We start from the raw sequence: 18751 nt of genomic DNA, 5'->3' as shown, positions 1-18751 counted from the left end.
TATCCAGATGGGGTTTTCAGTAGTGCAGTAATGCTGTGCAGCAACTTTACTGGAAAATCCAGTGTGGTTTTATCTTTGGCCCCCGTGTAACCTTTGGGTATAAAAAACAGTGTGAGAAACACAGTTTGAATCTGAATCGCTTCATGTTCACATCACCAGCTGGCTATATGCTTTTGTAATGTCTGTTATTGCATCTCAGTGTTTAATAGGAAATACAAGCTGGTTTTTATTTTTCATTTAATACCATATAATATCATATTAGATCCATCTCACACCTGGACACCACTGCGCCATAACAGAGATTACAAAAAAAATAATTTAAAAAAGGGGCAAATAGACTGAAAAGACTTTTTATCCCAGAGCTGCATAATGCAGCAATTTCCACATGAATGTGCTCTGTGTGATAAAGTGTTTCGCAATCTGGGAGATTGAAGAAAGGTTGCTTTTGTCTGTTTTTAAAACAATCTGTTATATAGTTTGATATAGTTTATGGTTTTTGCATACTTTTTTATGACTGCTGTGAGTGGTCTTTGCACTGTTGAGACTGCACTTAATTTTATTGTACACCCAACATGCTACAGTGACAATAAAGGTATTCTCTGTTTTCTGTTCTGTGTGGTATCAAATGGTTTCTGAATGTGTCCCAAGGTTTCCCAGGGATTTAGCCTCCCCTTCTCAGTTGCTGCCTATCTTGGACAAGATCAGCCATTGGTTGCGGAGAATAAAAGCTCTGTGACCAGCCCCCGCCCCAAACTAGGAATGAATGCCCCTGCTTTCACTTTTTTCCCGCTCATCCGCAGAAGAAATACCATTGTTGAGTCCCTCTTTAGGAGCACAGACGGCCAGGCTTGAGTGTGGTGTTCAATGTCTGTACCTCCTCGTGTGATAGCAGGACCAACCTCTGAGCTTCCAACAATTATCATTATCAGAGGCAATAAGGATGAGAACACCTTTTATGAGTCACATCAGTCCGCAATGTTTTACTAATATGGCTCAGACATCACTTTTTTAAACAAAAAGTTTAATAATTTGCATGTAGTAGTTCAAAATAATATTTGTATGAATTAGGTTTTGTGCAAAATATGATGACAGGAAAGAGGAAATAGCTTCTTTAATAAAAACAAAAGATTCACTTCCCTTTTGAGTCACATCTTTCTACAAATAGAGTTTCATGTGTGGAAATCTTTGTTCCTTTTGGCATCTCGACCAGTGCAAGTTTGGATTATTATTTATTAACATGTCTGTCTGTGTAGCCACCAAAATTAAATACAAACCCTTGGTCATCGTGACTTTAACACACTGCCTAATGATTGATATACTGTCATGGAGTGTATGAATTAGTGATAGAGAGAGCGAAAGGAGAGAAGAGGGAGGAGGGAAAGTGGTGGTCATGGGAGGAGAGGCAAGGGAGCAAGTGTTTCCTCAAGCTGACCAGGAATATAGTGCACATATAGCGGGAGGTTACAGGAGGACACCCTGTGTTGGCTCTGCTTTATCAGCTACTGGCCACACTCAGCTGATCTCTGGACCCTGGGGTTGAGCAACGCGAGAGACAGGCAGCTCTGAAATCACAAAGGCAGCACGGGAAGCCACACAGATTTTAAACAAAGTCGCAGAAAAAGCTGGATAGAAACCGCAACCTTGGGCTTGAGGAGGTGACGAGGGAAAAGGGCAGTTTCAAAATAGAGCAAGAATAGAGTTAAAGATTAATAGGGGCCATAGTGGTGGACAGGAGGTTTTGTTTGAGGTTTTGGGGAGGAGTATGAAGGATTGGAGAGGAGGGGGGGGGGGGGGGGGGGGGGGGGGGTCAGAGGCAGTGGTCTGGGAGAAAGTAATTTCGGTGACAGCCAGTGCCAGGGGACCAGAACTCATGTGAAACAGAGGAATTAAAAGATAAAGGAAAGAAAAAGGGACAAGAGGCAGACTGGACGGCCCCACACTGGACTTCAGTATGGGTGTAAAGAGCAAGGCTGCTGCAGCTATCCTTATCCTGCTGCTGTTCCTTGGCTCGCTGTGGCTACGTGAGTTTCTCTCTGTGTGGGTGCGAGTGTGTGTCTTTGATTCTCATGCTGTACTACTTAGTCTAAACAATCAGTGTGTTGTTTGTTCCGGATCAACAATGTCACATGATACCAAGCAGCCTCGATGTACAAAATACATTTAATATTACACATTTATTTATGGTAATGAAATAGTTACCCTTATTTTTCAAATAAGCTACTTCACAAATAATCTTTTACTGGTAAAGATTCTTGAAGGGTTATGTAAGTAACCCTCCAAGAATAATCTGTAAGCCTTAAAAATGTCACTGCGTTTTGCCTCATTAAAAAGAAGTAAAAGTGATTCATTGTCAAAGGAAATCAGTAAGTGGCTCCACTGTGACCTTTTAAAGGGCTAAGGAGCCACTTACTGATCTTTCTAAAAAATGTTCAGACTCAGTCCATGTGATCTGTCTTTGTCTAGTTTGTATTTATAATTCAGAATATTGGCCCCGGTTTTTAGTTGAAAGCATGAAATGTCACTTCTGCGTTTTTATAGTCAGGATGGAGACCATTTACAATAATTCACAGTCGAGTTATTTCTGCTGTTGCAGGTAAATCTGTGCTGTGTTTAATCTGAACTCATTTGCTTGTTTGCTAGTTTTCAGTATTTTGACCAGAACCTCGATAACCTGAATGTTTATGGGTCAGTTTGGAGGATGAACCTGTGAATGTTTCTGCTGCTGATTCTGTGATTTGCAGTAACCTCACAGCTCCCTTAAAAAACACCAAACACTCCGCAGCACTCTGCATGCTCAACACAGCTGTTGCCACTGTCACTGGCAACAATGTGTCTGTAAGGGTCTTGTTGTAAATAAACTGAACAGTGCCAAACTTTCATTAGCAACTTGCACATCAGTTAAGATGATAGGCAGGTAGATAAGTTGGTCTTTACATACAGAGATATACAATATGACGTAATACAGGATACAAGGACACCTTCTTACAATCATTTCCATGAGATAACATAACTGTTAGATAACGGTGCTTCATGAATGTTACATTTCAGTCAGCTATAATCAAAATATCAATAACAATAGAAAATATTTTAAACAGTGACAGCGTGAGAAGGATTGTTTAATGAACCTACATAATATCACTACCTGCACCAGCAGCTCCTCTTACAGCTGCGAAGTGGGTTTCAGCTCATTGGTTTATCCTTTTAGTTCACTCTCACAACTTTGCTTCTTCTTCTTCTTTTTTTATAAAAAGAAAGCACTGAAAGCTCGACCATATTGTAGTAGCTCACCATGAAACTGCAGACAAACACTAGCTGAAAATAGCATGAGCCATTAAGAGACAGTTATTTAGTTCACGGGTTTGTCGACACGCAAAGATAAACCAAGCTAAAGCTGTGTGACTATCTGAAAGATTAAATGATAACAATATCAATATTGCTCTGTGAACCAAAACTAACTGTAACCCTTGGTCTTTTTTCTCTTTTCAATGGTCCACTTCAGAGGGGGGGTTGGATTACCACTGGGATTCTTGTGTAAAAGGTTACAATCAGTTAAATAAGGTAAGAGTACATCCTGAATCTGATATTAGATTGCTTGCAGACTATGAAGTGGATTTCTTTGTTTTTTATAAATAAATGTCGTGCTTTCTTTCTTCCTTTGTCCCCTGCCGATTGCACCCACATTCATGCACTGCCCATCCCCCCCACCATTAGCTTCACCAGCTGTCCAACAGCAGTGTGGGTGATGGAGCTGAGAGCCAGCTTGAGCTGTGCCCCGGTCAGACCTTCCAGGTGTCACTTCTGCTCTCCCACCTGCTGGATGCCCCAACTCACAACTCTGGCGTACTGCTGCAGCCATATCTGTCCAGCTGGGACGAGCTTGTCAAGTAGGATTTTCAGATAAAGATTTGTTTACAGCCATCAGGAAGAAAAGTTATTTGTTGTTTGCTGATTATCTGAAATCTGTAAGCTGCTTTATCCTGTTCTGTGTTACTCTTCTAGGTTCATGGACTCTCTGGGGCCAATGGTGGGACTGATATCTAAAGAGATAGAAAGCAAGACTTCTATAATTCGCCAGCTGGCCCTGACGGCAGACGGGAACCCTGAAGCAGAGGTAGGCCCGGATCTACATTCCATAAACTCTGTAAACTCACAGGGTGGTGGGACAAAGAATAAGGCGTCGGTGCACACCAGTGCTTATCACTCTGTGCGCTCTATGATCTTGATGGAGCTGAATCAAGGCCTGGTGAGTTTCCACCACCAGACAGACTCTGGATGCCGGACTCTACTGCGCCTGCATCGCGCTCTGCTTTGGCTGAAGCTCTTCCTGGAGAAGCTGGCTGAGACACCAGTGGAGGGACGGCTCAGGAGTCCCTCTGACCTGTGTCGTGAGGCCTACAAGAGCACCCTCGCTCAACACCATACATGGTACGTCCGCAAGGCCGCCGAGCTGGCCTTCATTGCCCTGCCAGAGCGGGGTTTCTTTTTCAGGCTGGTGTGCGTGCAGAACCAGGAGGAGATGAGCAAAGTGCTGCACAGGGTGTCTCGGGCCATCGGAGAGGTTTATGACCGGACACAGAAAGCTCTGGAGGAACATGGCATGCTGGACTTGCCATAAAAAATGAGATAATCAGACTGGACGCAGGGGCACTGCTGCTGTTTTACCCGTCTTTGGGTTGTGCTTCTGCTCTGTATCCTTGGCGTCATATATTGGATTTAGATACAAATAAGATGCAAGCTTTTCTACGATGCAAGAATTGACTTGTTTTTCATCCAGAACTCAGCTTTTTTTTTCTTCTACGGACCAAAGTGCTGAGTCAACAATCAACATGTGACATTCAGCTTTACTTTGATGTTTCTCATCAGATTTTATGGGGTACTATCTCAAACTTTGTTGCTGATGATTATGATTTAGACTGTGCATTATTTACAAAAGTATAATTGATTTTTTTTAATAGCGCATGTGTAACTAAAATTGAAAATTGGTAATTGCTATATTAAAAAGAACTGCTCTTTTACAGTGTTATTCCTCTGGTAAATTACCTCGTAACTATCGTGTTGGTCTGAAATCTCCACGCGACCAAATGGATTAGAAAGTTACTGCTTCACAGTGATGCTGTGTGTAGAGTATGGCTTTGTTATTTTTACATCTATGTCATTTTTTTGTATCATGTTAATGATTAATTTAAAAAAAAAGAAGACAATCCATTTGATTATTTCTACTCAGCATGTGATCCAGCAATGGAAAAACATTTAACTGGCAATAAAATGTTCTTTATGTTGTGCACCAACCAACCAGCAGAGGTTCCAGTGCCCTGCTAGAAGTCACATCACAGTGAATATAATCTGGTCTATGTGGCACTCTTACCTATACACACTCTGCACTTTTTGTCTGAATCCAAATGCAAAGGCTTTTCCTGTCCGAATACGTTTGGTATTACTGTTTAGAAAAGCCTTCAAGTGAAGAATATCAAAGAATATTCCGTATTATATTACAGAGTACACGTGTAACAGAGAGAATAGCATGTGTATGACTCATCTGCACTGCTGGTGTTGATTAGACTGTTTTAAACCCAGCAGTACCTCCAACGCTGGCTCCATTTTTATGAAACGCTTTCTTTCTGAGTGGGCAACGGTGGAGAAAATGGGGTTAAAGTCACGGAGTGCAGAGGAGACAGGAGCCAGGTAAAGGTCAGGAAGCGGAAGTACACTTCACCTTTAATCCTGTCAACCACTTGGTGGCAGACTATTTAAAGCAACTGCCACAGGGGGGGGGAAAGTACAACTTATAAAGCATCCACATTTTTCTCCTATCTACAGTCAAAGTGACCTGTGACATGGATGGCATAATCATTTTGTGAAAATCAAGTTTATTTTTTCTATATAATCATCATATATTATATATACCATATATTACTGTTTAAAACAGTAATATATGGTTGCCTGTGAGGATTATGGAGAATGAGATTATATTAGTTTCATTAGTTACATTCATCTGAAAACTACTTTTAACACTAGCTGGCTTCTTTTATTGTCAACTGTGAAAGTGATGCTATATTTAACTACACGTTGGTCACTGCTATTCCACCTAGTTTCTAGAACATGTCTGATCATGAGTAATACATCAATCCCTCCGCCCATGAAACTGGCAAAGAGTAGCAGAAAGATGACTGAGAAGCAGGCACGAAAGGAAGTTTGAGTTCCCTTAAATAACATTTATTCATTTCTCTATCTTGGTTTGCAGTAAACATGAGCAAAAATATACATACAGTTAGAGCAGAAAATAAAGATCCAGAATATTTATCATCTGTTAGGGAGCGAGTATTTGAACAAATTCACTGAATTTCCTTCTTGTTGGCTTATAATACCAGTCTTAAGCAGTAATACAGTTTAACATTAAGGGGCAATGAGATTGTTTTTTACTTATTCATGTAGTTATCTCTACTTATAAACCAACAGTTGGCTTTCTTCAACCTTTGCAGTGGATAAAGTGTTGTCAGAACTCTGACAGAAAGCTTTGATTATAGGTTTGTTTTAAAACAGTAAAACAAACTCAAATGACAAAAACATTCAAAGAAAAAAAACAAACTCAAATCCATATCTATTCAAGTTTCCTTGAATACAATTCTGAAAATCTATCTAGTACGTCCTATCACATGATATATTCCAGGCTAATGCATTCTCTCATCTTTACAACAAAATACTCTTTTATAAACAAAACAATTCTTTTTTTTAATGGTTCCATCATCATAATAACACACACTGGCATATATGCAGTCTTTCCCTTTTGTTCCTTACTGTTTCTGATGCACGTCGCTCTGATTGTGTTACAACCTTTCCTGTAAATATTCATATAGCCACACAAGAAATAAATATATTGCTTTTCAAAGACATTTCCAAATTATCACAGGAAAAAAAGCAGATAAATGGAGATAACAGGAAATAACATTCTGTGACACTGGGGGAGCAACACTGTCTGTCCACCAGGAGGCACTGTTATGTCGTGGTGAACCATGTTCCTTTGTGCATATTATTATTATTATATAAGAGGAGGCCTTTTTATTATCACAGGGTATTTAGCCCTCCAGCTGGATCCTACAGTATCTCTGCATGGGATCCTTACTCAGATCTACTGCTGAGGATGTGTCAGACAAGTGGAAATTCAATTTTAACTGTCATGTAGATCTTTGGTTGAAGAAGTCATCTTCACATGCGTGAGTGAAACAAGAGTGTCCAATTAGCCAGTGAAGCGGAACACTTTTATTTGTTGTGATGTGATTCAAACTAAACAAAGTGTAATGTGAATGTGGTGAGCAAAATGAGAAATGAATAAACCTTGAACCGGCCGCCTGACACGAGGAGGAGGAGCAACAGAGCGGGGTAAAGAAGTTCAGCATGCCTGCTCTGGATTAGCTGACCAGATTAAGAGATTACATTGAAATTAAGTAAGTGTTGCAGCAGTGCAAGAGGAGAAATGCATGCAAACTGGGTGGCGGACTCATGAAAAATTACTGTTAGAGCTGATCATCCATTATAAATGACCTTTCAAATATACATCAGATAATCACCTTGGATCTAATGGGCTTGCCTTCATTCTCTGTCAGATGATGCAGTCTTATTTAAACCACTGCAAGATATTTGCAGGCATACAGAGAAACACACAGCCTTCCAAAACAAATTAATAATCAGCCAGACCTTAATGTGAGTGAACAGATGCTCGTGTTCTATATTTGCTGCAGTGACATGGCAGGATCACAGTCTAACTGATCTAACAGTTTTGGAGCTGTGCAGAGGTAATGTGCCTGAGTTTAAAAGTGTGACTCCACAGATTTCTCAAGCCAATAATTTAAGGGATGCTTAGTAAACAGCTCAAGCACTAAACTCAGGAACATGTCTGACTTTTTTAGAGGCTGAAACTGGTTGTCTTGTTATCAGTATGGGTTTTCCTTCAGTATGATTCATACAACACCGGGGAACACAACAACATCGAACCAAATTAACAAAAAAATATCCTTCTTATGTGGTCAATGGAGTAAATCTTCATGTTGTTTTTAATTTGCTACAGCCCTACAAATCAAAACTGAACTAACATTCAAAATAATAAAGTAACGACTGTCTTTTAAAATAAGAGGTAAAGTGTACATTTTCGTATCTCAGATGCATCCTTTAGGTGAAGAAAATGAGAATGAATGAGAAAAAAGAAAACTACCCAAAAAAACAAAACACAAAAAACAAACAACTTCCTTCTTCCTTCAAAACTGGAAATGCATTAATAAACTCAAGTCAGCTTCACAAAAAAAGAAAAGAATAAAAGCACACTTTCTGTGCAAAACAATACCATTTTTTTTTTTTACAATGGCATCTATTTCTGATACAAGTGAAATAGATGCAATACACTCAATAATACAGCTCCTCTAAACATCGATTGAACATTAATATTAAAAACTGAAACGCAAGAAATTCTTGGTTTGACTTTGGGAATAAAATGCGATATTGAATTTTGTCTGTGTGTGTTTGTGTGCTCGTGCAGAACAGAGGTCTATTTTGTCATTTTCACATGATATTCAGCTATCTTATTGGACTGCAGTCCAGGAGCCACAAAGCTAGAGTTCAGTTTACCCTGTAACCGACTGAGAATTCAGGTGTTATATGACCCCCCCATATATAAATATATATATATATATATATCATCTGTTTCACAAGCTACTCTCAGGCCACACAATGAGAGTGAATATCAAATGATCCAAAATGATTACTATTTAATAGAAGTCATCTGATGAATGGATACGGGCATTCATAATGCATGCCACTTAATGAATATTGCACATTGCATGCAACTTCCCGACCTACAGTATGAACTAAAACACACGATCTCCTGCACTCTTTACTCCTCTTTACCTGTAATGTGTACCTCATCTTCTTCTTTTTTTTGGGGGGGGGGGTCATCTTACTGTATCACATTTAAAAAAAAAAAACACACACACTGCGCGTGAGGTTTAAAGATTACGGTGTGGTCCCTCCTGGTGGTCAGTCGCTGAACTTATTACAGATGTAAGCAGCCAAGAGGTGGGACACAGGAGCCTCCTGCCTTTGTAGCATACTAAGACAATACGCACATGCAAATGGCATCATCTCTGCATCAATCCTGTTTGTTGGAATATTCTTTTAAAGTGCAACAAAATAGACGCACTGATGTAAGATTACTATTATTATGCTGTATAAATACTGTAGATATACACGCTCGGTATTGTAATTTGTGGATCTTCATATCTAGAGGGATACTCTATGAGGAGGCAGCGGGTTGGCGGGGGGTGGGGAGCAGCAGTACAGTGGTAAAGTTGCTGATCCTTGCAAACTCTGCAAACACACGTCCACGTCCTTTATAGCCCCCTAGTTTGTCATGCAGTATAAATAGACATCACCTCAAACTAACTGATGGAAAATAACCTGTGTGTGAATGCTCACAGAAATAATGACAGGATTAGCACCCTTTTGGTTCTCGCCTCGTCTCGCCACGCGACCTGACAAAGAATTTCCCACAAAAATCTGTGGAGAGGTGTGGGGTGGAGGGTGGGGGTGAGGTTGGAAAGGGTTGGGGGTGTAAACAAATCCTACAAAGGGTGTGAATACTGTGATTTTTGTTTTCTGTGCATGTGCAGTGTTGCTGAGAATGAAGACAGTATGTTTTGGGGGATGAGGCTGGTGGGGATGGGGGTTAGGGTTAGGGTGGGGTTGGAGGAGGGGGGTAAACCTAGTTTTTACTGTTGATCCTCAGCTTGAAAGACACTCGCCCAGCAAACTTGTCCCTTTCACCTCCAACGGGAATGTTTTCGGCGTTGATCTTGCACTCAATGTTCACGTCTTCATTGTGAGTAATGTTGAGGAACTTGACTGCAACCAAGGGCTGAGAGTAGTTCACCTGCAAAAACAGTCAACAAAGACGCTGTAAACCTACGGACCCAGTAGGTTTAACTCTGTGGTCTGTGTGCGCAATTGTAAACAAACACACATTAATTATTAACAGTTACTGCTATCATGTTTACAGCACATTATATTTTAATCTAAACCACATTCTTACCTGCGCTTTCTTGCCGTAGTAAGGGAAGTACATAGGGTTGATTGTGCCATTTGGAGGAAAGTAAATCAACTCTCCAATTTTATCAGCGTCATCTTTCTGAGGGGGTGAAACGGCTTCATCAGTTATATAGCTATAATCTCCACTTTATAAGGTGGAGGTGAGCTTTATTTGTCTACTTTTCTCTAAATTTCTTTCTCCTACATATCTACCATCTAGTTCTAAAATGCAAATACAAAACAACAATGTGATCGACTGCTACAGATATATCATAAAGAAATATAATCTAAACCAGGGGAGTCAAACTTTGAGAAAGGTAACGCAGCGTCAAATTTTATAGTGACTAAGATAACCTGTTAAGTAGAATCCTATGTAAATAACATTTTTTAAAGCCAATTTCAACAATATTTTTTTCTACATTCAGCTACTTTGTTATTACAAACACGGGCATCATAAATCGTACAAATTACTAAACTACCTTATATCAGTGTGATATGGCAGACTAAGTCATATGAAGACAGATATGTCTCAAGATATAATCCTAAATATAGTAAAAAGTGCAAAAATACTAATCATACTCTCACAATTTTTACACACTTTGTAAAACCACCCAGTGGGTGAAACTGGGCCCTTTGGCAGACCTCTTCTTGCCCAAAGGCTTTTTGTTTGACACCTCTGATCTAAACCAAACATAGGTCCTGGACTTTTTCTTACCCATTCATCTTTGCCAACTCTGTATTTCTGCGAGTGAACAAATTAATGGAACACAATGGAGAAAAGAAAAGGGCAGCGATAAAAACAACTGGCTTGACTGACAAGACAGCATGAAAAAAAATTCATGATAGCTAAGAAAGGAAGATGGAGGTAAACGACAGGTGGAATACTGCAGATGACGTGAGGCACAATAGCTATGAATAAAACTGTTATGTCAAGCCTCTGATTGTGAAAGACAAAAAGGGATTACCTTTGCAGCACAGGTGACATACGGAGCCTGGTTATCCTTTCCTGGCAGCAAACCAATCACCTGATAAGAAAATAAAGAAAACCGTTTTTTGTTCATTTTTAGGCGATATAACATAAGTGAATGATGATAAATGCAAAAACCAATCAGTTTAATTATGATAGTGACTTTTTTCTTTTTATCATTTCCAACCAGTTTGGTTGTCTCAGTCACTCCATGTCTCCTAGCAACACCAGTCCCTTTCACTCCCCTCTCTTTTCCTTTCATACCCGATTCAGCTTGATGATGATGCATGGCTGGCCTTCTCGGTATCCATAGTAACGGTCATTGATTCCAGAGCAGCTCTGGAGGACTGTGCGGTTGAACTGACAGGATCGTTTCGGGTTGTTCTTCACCTCACCGCTGTCCTCCTGGATGAAGTACTTGTCTGGGGCGCACTCGTGATTTTTCTGGGCTTGGAGGGAATCATTGTAGGCTGCAGGGAAAATAGGAGAGTGTGTGTGGGGTGAAATTGTCTTTATAATCAACTAAGATCCCAGTACAAGACGCTCTCCTGTCAGCTAACTATAAAGAGATTATCTGTGTATGTCATAACATTCTGTCTTAGAGGGCAAGAGCCAAACTTACGTTGAAGGAATTTGTCCAATGTCTGGGCATACAGGTCCCAGCTCTCAGTGTCCTCTTTAGTATAGACTATTTCAAAGGTGTCATCTGCCCGAGGTCTAATCACCAAGCCTGAGAGTGACAAGAGAGACAGCAGGGAGTACATGACACAGTGCACAGACCATGATCTGTGTTCATGCAGCTTGTATCTATAGTTTCTGCACCTGGTGTGGAGAGCCTGTCTTGCCAGGTTGGTCTGTGTTCGTCCAGGGTCTGCAGCATGACATACATGGTGAGAGCAAACATGCCAGCGAGGCAGGTGTAGAAAATTAAATAGAAGAGAAAAATAAGGCCTGCAGACAATGAGAAAATAGAGCCATATTAATATAAGCAATAGTAACAAAAATGGAATATTAAAATATTACAAAACAGCATCTTCCCCAACTGGAAAAATGTGTAAAAAAACCAAAACAATTTCTTCATCATCAGATTTGATCAGTTGATGTTGTAGAAAGATAATCTACCATGTGCCAAAATTGATATCGCTGAGACATTTTCATCTATAAATGGCTACATATAACATAATATAATTTGTGTTTATTGCATGGAAAATGTATGTTTGATACACTGTGCAAAACCCCCCAATAACCTTTAAGCCTTTTTTTTTGCTATGATTACATTATTTAGTCTGCTGTACACCACAGTACATCTATGAATTATGCATAAAGTCCATTAGACTAACATCTGCAAGTCAGCAAAGTCCATTTCATTATAATTGCAGCACACAAACACTTAATGAGTACAAATAATCTCACATCTGAATTGATGAGTAGTTCATGTCTATTACGTCACTCTCTAACCAAACATGTCCACGGGATTTCAGTTAATCCTCGTTAAATTGCTTCACTGCATCTGCAACATCTGCCTCTGTTTCTCTCTCACTCACATGAAACAAATCATCCTTTTGATGCAATGCTTAAAATATCATCATTTAAAATTAAAATAACTGGAGGCAACACATTTTCACTGTAATGCAACTAATGCAAGTGGTCTGAGAGAGAACTAGAGTCCTGCATCTCCCCAGGGCTCTATTTTAAGGCTTTAGATCATCTAGACCACAATAGGAGATGGTGTCCAATCATGGGTCTTTTAAAAAGAATAACAGGGAAGCACTATAGGGTAGCATAAAAAGCACAAAGTGCATGTAGGATATAAGAAGCAGTGGTGCAATGTGTGAAGCAGAAGACATCCACCAGGGAGAGCAGGGTTTGAATCATATGTGAAGCCATAACTCAATACTGACTCATTTTAGCACACATGCCAGTGGCTGTACAGTGGAAGGTGCTTAGTACAGATCAGGCAGAGCTTTTCCTTCCATGTTTCTGCCCACTGCAGGTTTTTTATTTTATTTTATCAACATAAACTCAAAACACAAGCTGCACATTAATCCTTAAATTCTTTGTGTTTTTGCATGGACTGAAAAGTAAGTATGACACAAAGTGAACCTAACCACGCAGGAGTTCGTGGCTGACGACCAACTTCATTATAGAACTGTCCTGTCCACAGAAAGGAAGGAAGAATGACAGAAGGCAACACCGGGAGAGAGAAAATAAGGATGCCCCGGAGACTGAGCCACAGAGTCAGGGGACTAGGTTTATTAATAACTGTGTACGAGCAAATTGATAATGATAATTACATTTGATATAAAGAAGAGATTGTTTTTAATGCTTTACTTTGTCATTGTTGTGACGAAAATACTGAGATTTCAGATGGAGATCCTAACTTGGCATCTTTTCATTGTTATTTTGTGAGATCAACAAATTCATAAACCATTTCTGAGGCGATCTTTCTAACTTGGAACCATCAGATACATTTGAAGCAGCTGTTTGCTTCCTATCCACATACAGAACATGTATGTGACGCATCCCCCATTTCAAGCATCGACACCTGAGGCCATTGTTGGGAGGCAGCTGAGTGCCTTGACCCTGCACCTCTGCTGGATGGCCCCCAGCGTGGCGCTCACTCCCTCAGTCAGCAGGCTCAGCATTGCATTTGTCTCCCTGCGCTGCCAGACTGGCAAAATGTCAAGGGGAGATGGAGGGGGGGTGGCAATCGCAGAGGGGTATCTTGATGATTTACAGCTTGTGTGCACAGCTTGTGTGTGCATTTTTTGCCTGACTGTACCTGAAGTTTTAGAATCTAATAAAAATGAATCCCTTAGTGGGATAACAATGAGCATCCCATCTACACCACAGAAAAGACACAAGCTCAGTTATTAATTATACACAGACCATGAACTATGCTGGAGGCAACGCAGCAAGAGAGACGCTACGATCCAACAAAAGTGGCAAAGTGTTTGTCTCTGTCGTCAAGGGGGTAGGGGGATTTTTGTGCTAACCACAAATATGACACCACCCAGGGGGAGAATGAATGTGCGCACATCCAGACGGGATCAAGCGTGCAGGCAAGGTGGCTTCCCCCCCCCTGGCAAACAGGGTGTTGGGTTTACAGCCTGCCCTCTCAGTCCATGCTGATGATGGACAGTGAGGCGTCTCTGTTTCGCACTGGTTTTGTATGCAGACTGCGATTGAAAGAAAAGAACAAAAGGACAGGCTCGGATGGTCCACTACCCCGTTCTTTCTTCGGTAATAATGGCAGGAGGTGTCCCTTTTTTCTTTCACAATTAATTGGGAGGACATGCTGTTTAATCGCTTTGCAACTTGCTGATCAAACGCACCTCTGAAATAAAAATGAAAAGGTCTGGCGAGAGCGTGGATAGCTTTGAGCTGTGGCTCTTTCGCCGGCAAACACTGCTAATTATCTCGTACACAATGTTAAAGTAACAAAGAGCACCGTGATTCTGTTCACCATGAGGTCCTTTGAGGTTCTCTTCCTGTGTTGCAGTGTGGACTTTGTTTCTGGAAGTGGGAGGTCCAGAACACTTCATTAGTCAAGCTAGTTGTCTGACCATGTTTCACTGTGTCAGCTTGTGGCATGTGTAACAACAAACCTGCAGCACTGCTCTCCTTTATCAAGGTTATTTCCATATCATTACAGCTCTTTACAGAAAGCAGAACACAAAAGGAAGTGTTTTGCGTCTCATCCTCAAAGAAGTCTTTGATCTAATGCTTTGAATGTGCATTGTGCTGCAGAAACACATTAATGCCTTAAAGAGACTGGAAACCTGCATTTAAACCCCTCTTCAGTGCAAGCCGTAAGAAACTGTATCACGAGTAGATTAGGCCGTGTTGCCAGCACATTGGAAGTAATGGTACAGTATGTACAGCATTAGGAGAATGAGAAAGTGCTACTCTGAAAAGCCAAGTTTAGCAGACCTACATGTAGTGGCTAACTCCAGAAATAGCCTAATTACCAAGTCTCAGAGAGCGCAGCTTAAAAAGGCCAACAGACCTTAAAGCACCTGGGGCACATTGAGCTGGATTAAGTTGTACACTGTGGGAGGATTCCAGTTAAGGAAGCTACAGTCCATGAGTCCCAGCCCCACACTGAAGGAATAATATATGTGCACTGATGAAAAATAATCAGAAAATTCAAACTCAAAGTAAAGACTATGTTTAACACAGTTTCAGCCTCGAGTGCTAAACTCAAGTCTCTGAGCTCAGATCTTCAGTGAAAATGTGAAAATGAATCCAAGTTCCTAAAAATGTTTTACTTTGCCAGAGCACGCTGAATTTGATACCTTCCTCTCCAGCCAATGAGCTCATTAGATTAGGATTAAATCCCTTACTGATTTACACACACTGGGAGGGGTCGGGTTGGAGGTGATACAAATAGCATTTAGCCCTGGGCTTTACCCAGATTAAACATGCTCCAATGTCATTAGAACAGAGCCATATGCGCCCTGTCATCTCATGAATCTTTGAACTAGTTGCAGGGTCTTTGTATAGCAGAAAATGTGTCAGTATATGGCAACACTACGGTGTTAAAAAGAGGATTTGACCTGATCGTCGCTCAGCATCTCAGGGGAAAAGCCTGGAAATAAATGACATCATGTTGCACACACACTTGATGAAGCCACGGGCATGCAAACAAATCTCTGTACAACTTCAGTAAGCCGCTTTCCTAGAAAAAGTCTTCTCTGCAGCAGAATGAAAGTCATAGTTATAACTAAATCACTCTTCAGGAGAGAAGAATCGATTACATGCACTTTACAAGAAAGTGGAGCCTTTTTATTTTCAGCAATGCTGCTGTAATCAGGTTTATCCAAATGTAAAATAAAACCAAATGCCTCCACCCTTATGCTGGGCGCAATGCGCAGGGAAAGCATTGCAGAAAAAATACATTAAATTAATAAAGTAGACAGGAGTTGGGGTGGGGGGGTGGAGGGGTTCGGCTGGCTTCCACAGGAGCGGTGCCGCAGTCAGATTTCAGCACCAACCTGTAGTGGACAGCGACATCCATCTCATCGCCTGAAGGAAATTACCGCCTAACTTCAAGCAGGGTCGAAATTCATGTCATGGTTACACACGCTCATTTCTCTCTTACAGCATCTTAGCGAACCTTTAGGGGGGGAAACCACTGTGGCAGAGACCTGTTACAGAGCCGGGGGACCCTGTTTGCTGCATTGCCGTAGCTGGACAGCACTTACCCCAGCTGCTCGCCGTTCTGCCCAGAAACTCCCTCGTCCTCGGGTTCCATAGAAACTCCTTCCAATCGCTTTTTTCTCCATCCTTTGCCATTTTCTAACGAACTGCTCCGAAGCTCAACTAAAAACGGCCTGATGACACTGAGCGCCGGGCTGAAGCACTTTGCCCTGACAGCAGAGAACAAGAGGGATGGAGAGAGAAGGAGAGAGAGAGCCCTGCCGTATCACTGCTCCTACAGGAAGAAGACCGGCATTAAAGAAGTCGACTTAAACACTCAACGAGCCCGCATGAAAATAAATAAAGTAAAAGCACTGCTGTAGCCTAGATTATATGAAGGATTGGTAGGCCAACAGAAGAGGTAGCAGTTTCACACTCAGAACAGACCTAGTGACTGCCCTCCCCCCCAGCTCTTGTCTGCATGCCGCAGAGTTTTGATGAGTGGTGCAGAAATGTAGTGATACTGCGGTAAAGCACTCCCTCCGCCTCCCTCTACAAGCGCCACTCCGCTTTCCACACATACATCCTAACACGCACGCACCAGCGCAGGCCTTAACCCTCCTCCCGCATGCCGCGATCCACAGCAGCTCCCGCCTACTCCACCCGCCTGACCAATCACCTGCTCGGGATCCTCACTCCTGATGCACGAGAGACAAGCCTCAGAGCAAATCGCTTGGTGGCTTAGGGCATCCCTTTATTGGCTAAGTGGTTCTTGACGTCACGTATCCAAAGAAAAATCAACAGAATAATTTTAATAATCCCTCATGGACCGTAAAGTGTCTCTGTTGGTGAATTCACTGTCCGCTTGAGGTGACTAATTTATGTCCCATTAAGGCTTTTATTTATTTTTGAATCAAGTTATGTCAGGAAAGCCTTGGAGAATTTATTTATTCAGTTTTTTTCCTTTTAAAAACAGCAGTAAATGAGAATGAGGTTTTTTGAAAGGATAACATAGAAATTACATTAAACCCTATATATACATTATTAACATCGTTTACACATCAAAAATATACAGTCACCCACTTTCAGTTCTAAATATTTCTGTATAACTTATTAGAATCTGGAGCTTACGAGGTTCTTAAATTAGCCAAATAGAACCACAGATTGAACAACATACATATTACACATTGTCTTTAATTATTTAACAAAAATTAAGCAATATTGCAGAAGTATTGCATTTAAAACTAAGCAAAATTCACAGTTCTATGGTTTATTATAAACACCTTTAGCAGCAATAACTTGAATTAACTGTTTTCTGTATGATTTTTATCAGTTATTTACATTCATGTGGACACCTTTGGACTGCTGTTCTTTACATTGCTTCAGTTCATTGAGGTTTGCACGCTATCTTAAAGTACCACCACAGCATTTTAGTCATCCTGATGTCTAGATTTGGGCCATTGCAACACTTTGGTTCTTTTCGTTTGCTTTAGATTCATTGCCATGATTAGGACCATTGTCTTGTTCTGAGATCCAGTTTGAGCCAACCTTTAGCTGTCAGATAGATGACCTCACATTTGACTCTAGAATACTTTGTTATAAAGATGAGTTGAGTCAACTCGACAACTGCAAGGTGCCCAGGTCCTGTAGCTGCCCAAATCATTACTTGTTCAGTGCCATGCTTGACAGTTGGTATGAGGTGTTTGTGCTGATTTGCTGTGTTTAGTTTTGCTAAGCACGGTGAAGTGCAAACCTATATGTCCACTTTGGAATGATGTCCTCTGTCAAAGGACATCATTCCAGAGGCCCTGTGGTTTAATGCTCCAAACTACCAAAACCTCTGCTTTTACAGAGGAGCTCACACTTGATCATGATCAGTTAATGAAGTGCATCCGATTAGCAGCAGCCGGCTGCTACTTATCTTCATAATCAGTATGAAAACAGTAAGGGAGTACTTAGTTTTTCACATACTCCCTTTGGATTGACATTTTAGCTTAATTTTGTTAAAAATGAAATAATAACACTGTGCAGTGTGGACACACTCAGTATGTCCACACTTTTTACATACTTGTAGAACTTTGTAAGGACCAGATGATTATTTAAATGTCCTGATACACCTTAGAACTGAAAGAGGGTGTGCTTTCATTTTCACATAGCTGAGGTTAAAATGTGAAATCCCTGTTAAATCCAAATGATAAAGGACCCGTCAAGGGTTACTGAGTCAAATGGCTATTACGTGTATGCGTTATCTTAAAGAGCTGACTGGATTATCACATGCACGAAGACACAACAGAATGTGGTGTGAAAACATGAAAACAACATGTGTTTGTTGTGTAAAGTTCATTATATAAAATTTATTTTCAATGACAATATCAATGCAAATATAGCACTACAGTGATTTCCAAGGTACACCGTATCTTACCATATCAATATAGTATGGCACTCATATAATGGCCACTGTTTTTAGAAGACACACAAAACCAACAGCTTCTGTAAACTATTCTGGAAATGATACCGAGGGTTCCATATCAGTCCGTGAAAAGGAATCATAGTAAGGTGATTACTTGGTAT

General features: G+C 40.8%; 2 protein-coding genes across 3 annotated transcripts; one reads left to right on the top strand and one right to left on the bottom strand.

Moving 5' to 3' along the window:
• The first annotated feature begins 1806 nt into the window (after window positions 1-1806).
• On the top strand, window positions 1807-6906 carry gltpd2b (glycolipid transfer protein domain containing 2b). The gene is made up of 4 exons (XM_040032800.1): window positions 1807-2021; window positions 3500-3558; window positions 3712-3884; window positions 4000-6906. The coding sequence occupies exons 1-4, from the start codon at window positions 1952-1954 to the stop codon at window positions 4613-4615; spliced, it is 918 nt and encodes a 305-aa protein (XP_039888734.1). The 5' UTR covers window positions 1807-1951; the 3' UTR covers window positions 4616-6906.
• A 153-nt stretch (window positions 6907-7059) lies between these two features.
• On the bottom strand, window positions 7060-16734 carry atp1b2b (ATPase Na+/K+ transporting subunit beta 2b). Of its 2 annotated transcripts, XM_040032802.1 has the most exons (8): window positions 16246-16734; window positions 11861-11989; window positions 11661-11768; window positions 11303-11508; window positions 11037-11096; window positions 10787-10813; window positions 10076-10171; window positions 7060-9916 (listed from the first exon to the last, which is right to left on the bottom strand). In XM_040032802.1, the coding sequence occupies exons 1-8, from the start codon at window positions 16334-16336 to the stop codon at window positions 9749-9751; spliced, it is 885 nt and encodes a 294-aa protein (XP_039888736.1). In that variant the 5' UTR covers window positions 16337-16734; the 3' UTR covers window positions 7060-9748. The 2 variants fall into 2 exon arrangements, with proteins under 2 accessions (XP_039888736.1, XP_039888735.1); XM_040032801.1 differs by lacking the exon at window positions 10787-10813 and having other exon boundaries at window positions 16246-16730.
• Window positions 16735-18751: the final 2017 nt, after the last annotated feature.

This window comes from Simochromis diagramma, unplaced genomic scaffold, assembly GCF_900408965.1.
Source record: "Simochromis diagramma unplaced genomic scaffold, fSimDia1.1 OVJJ01000216.1, whole genome shotgun sequence".
NCBI lineage: Eukaryota > Metazoa > Chordata > Actinopteri > Cichliformes > Cichlidae > Simochromis > Simochromis diagramma.
The sequence above is the reverse complement of the archived record's forward strand: the minus strand, read 5'-3'. Positions and strand labels throughout refer to the sequence as shown.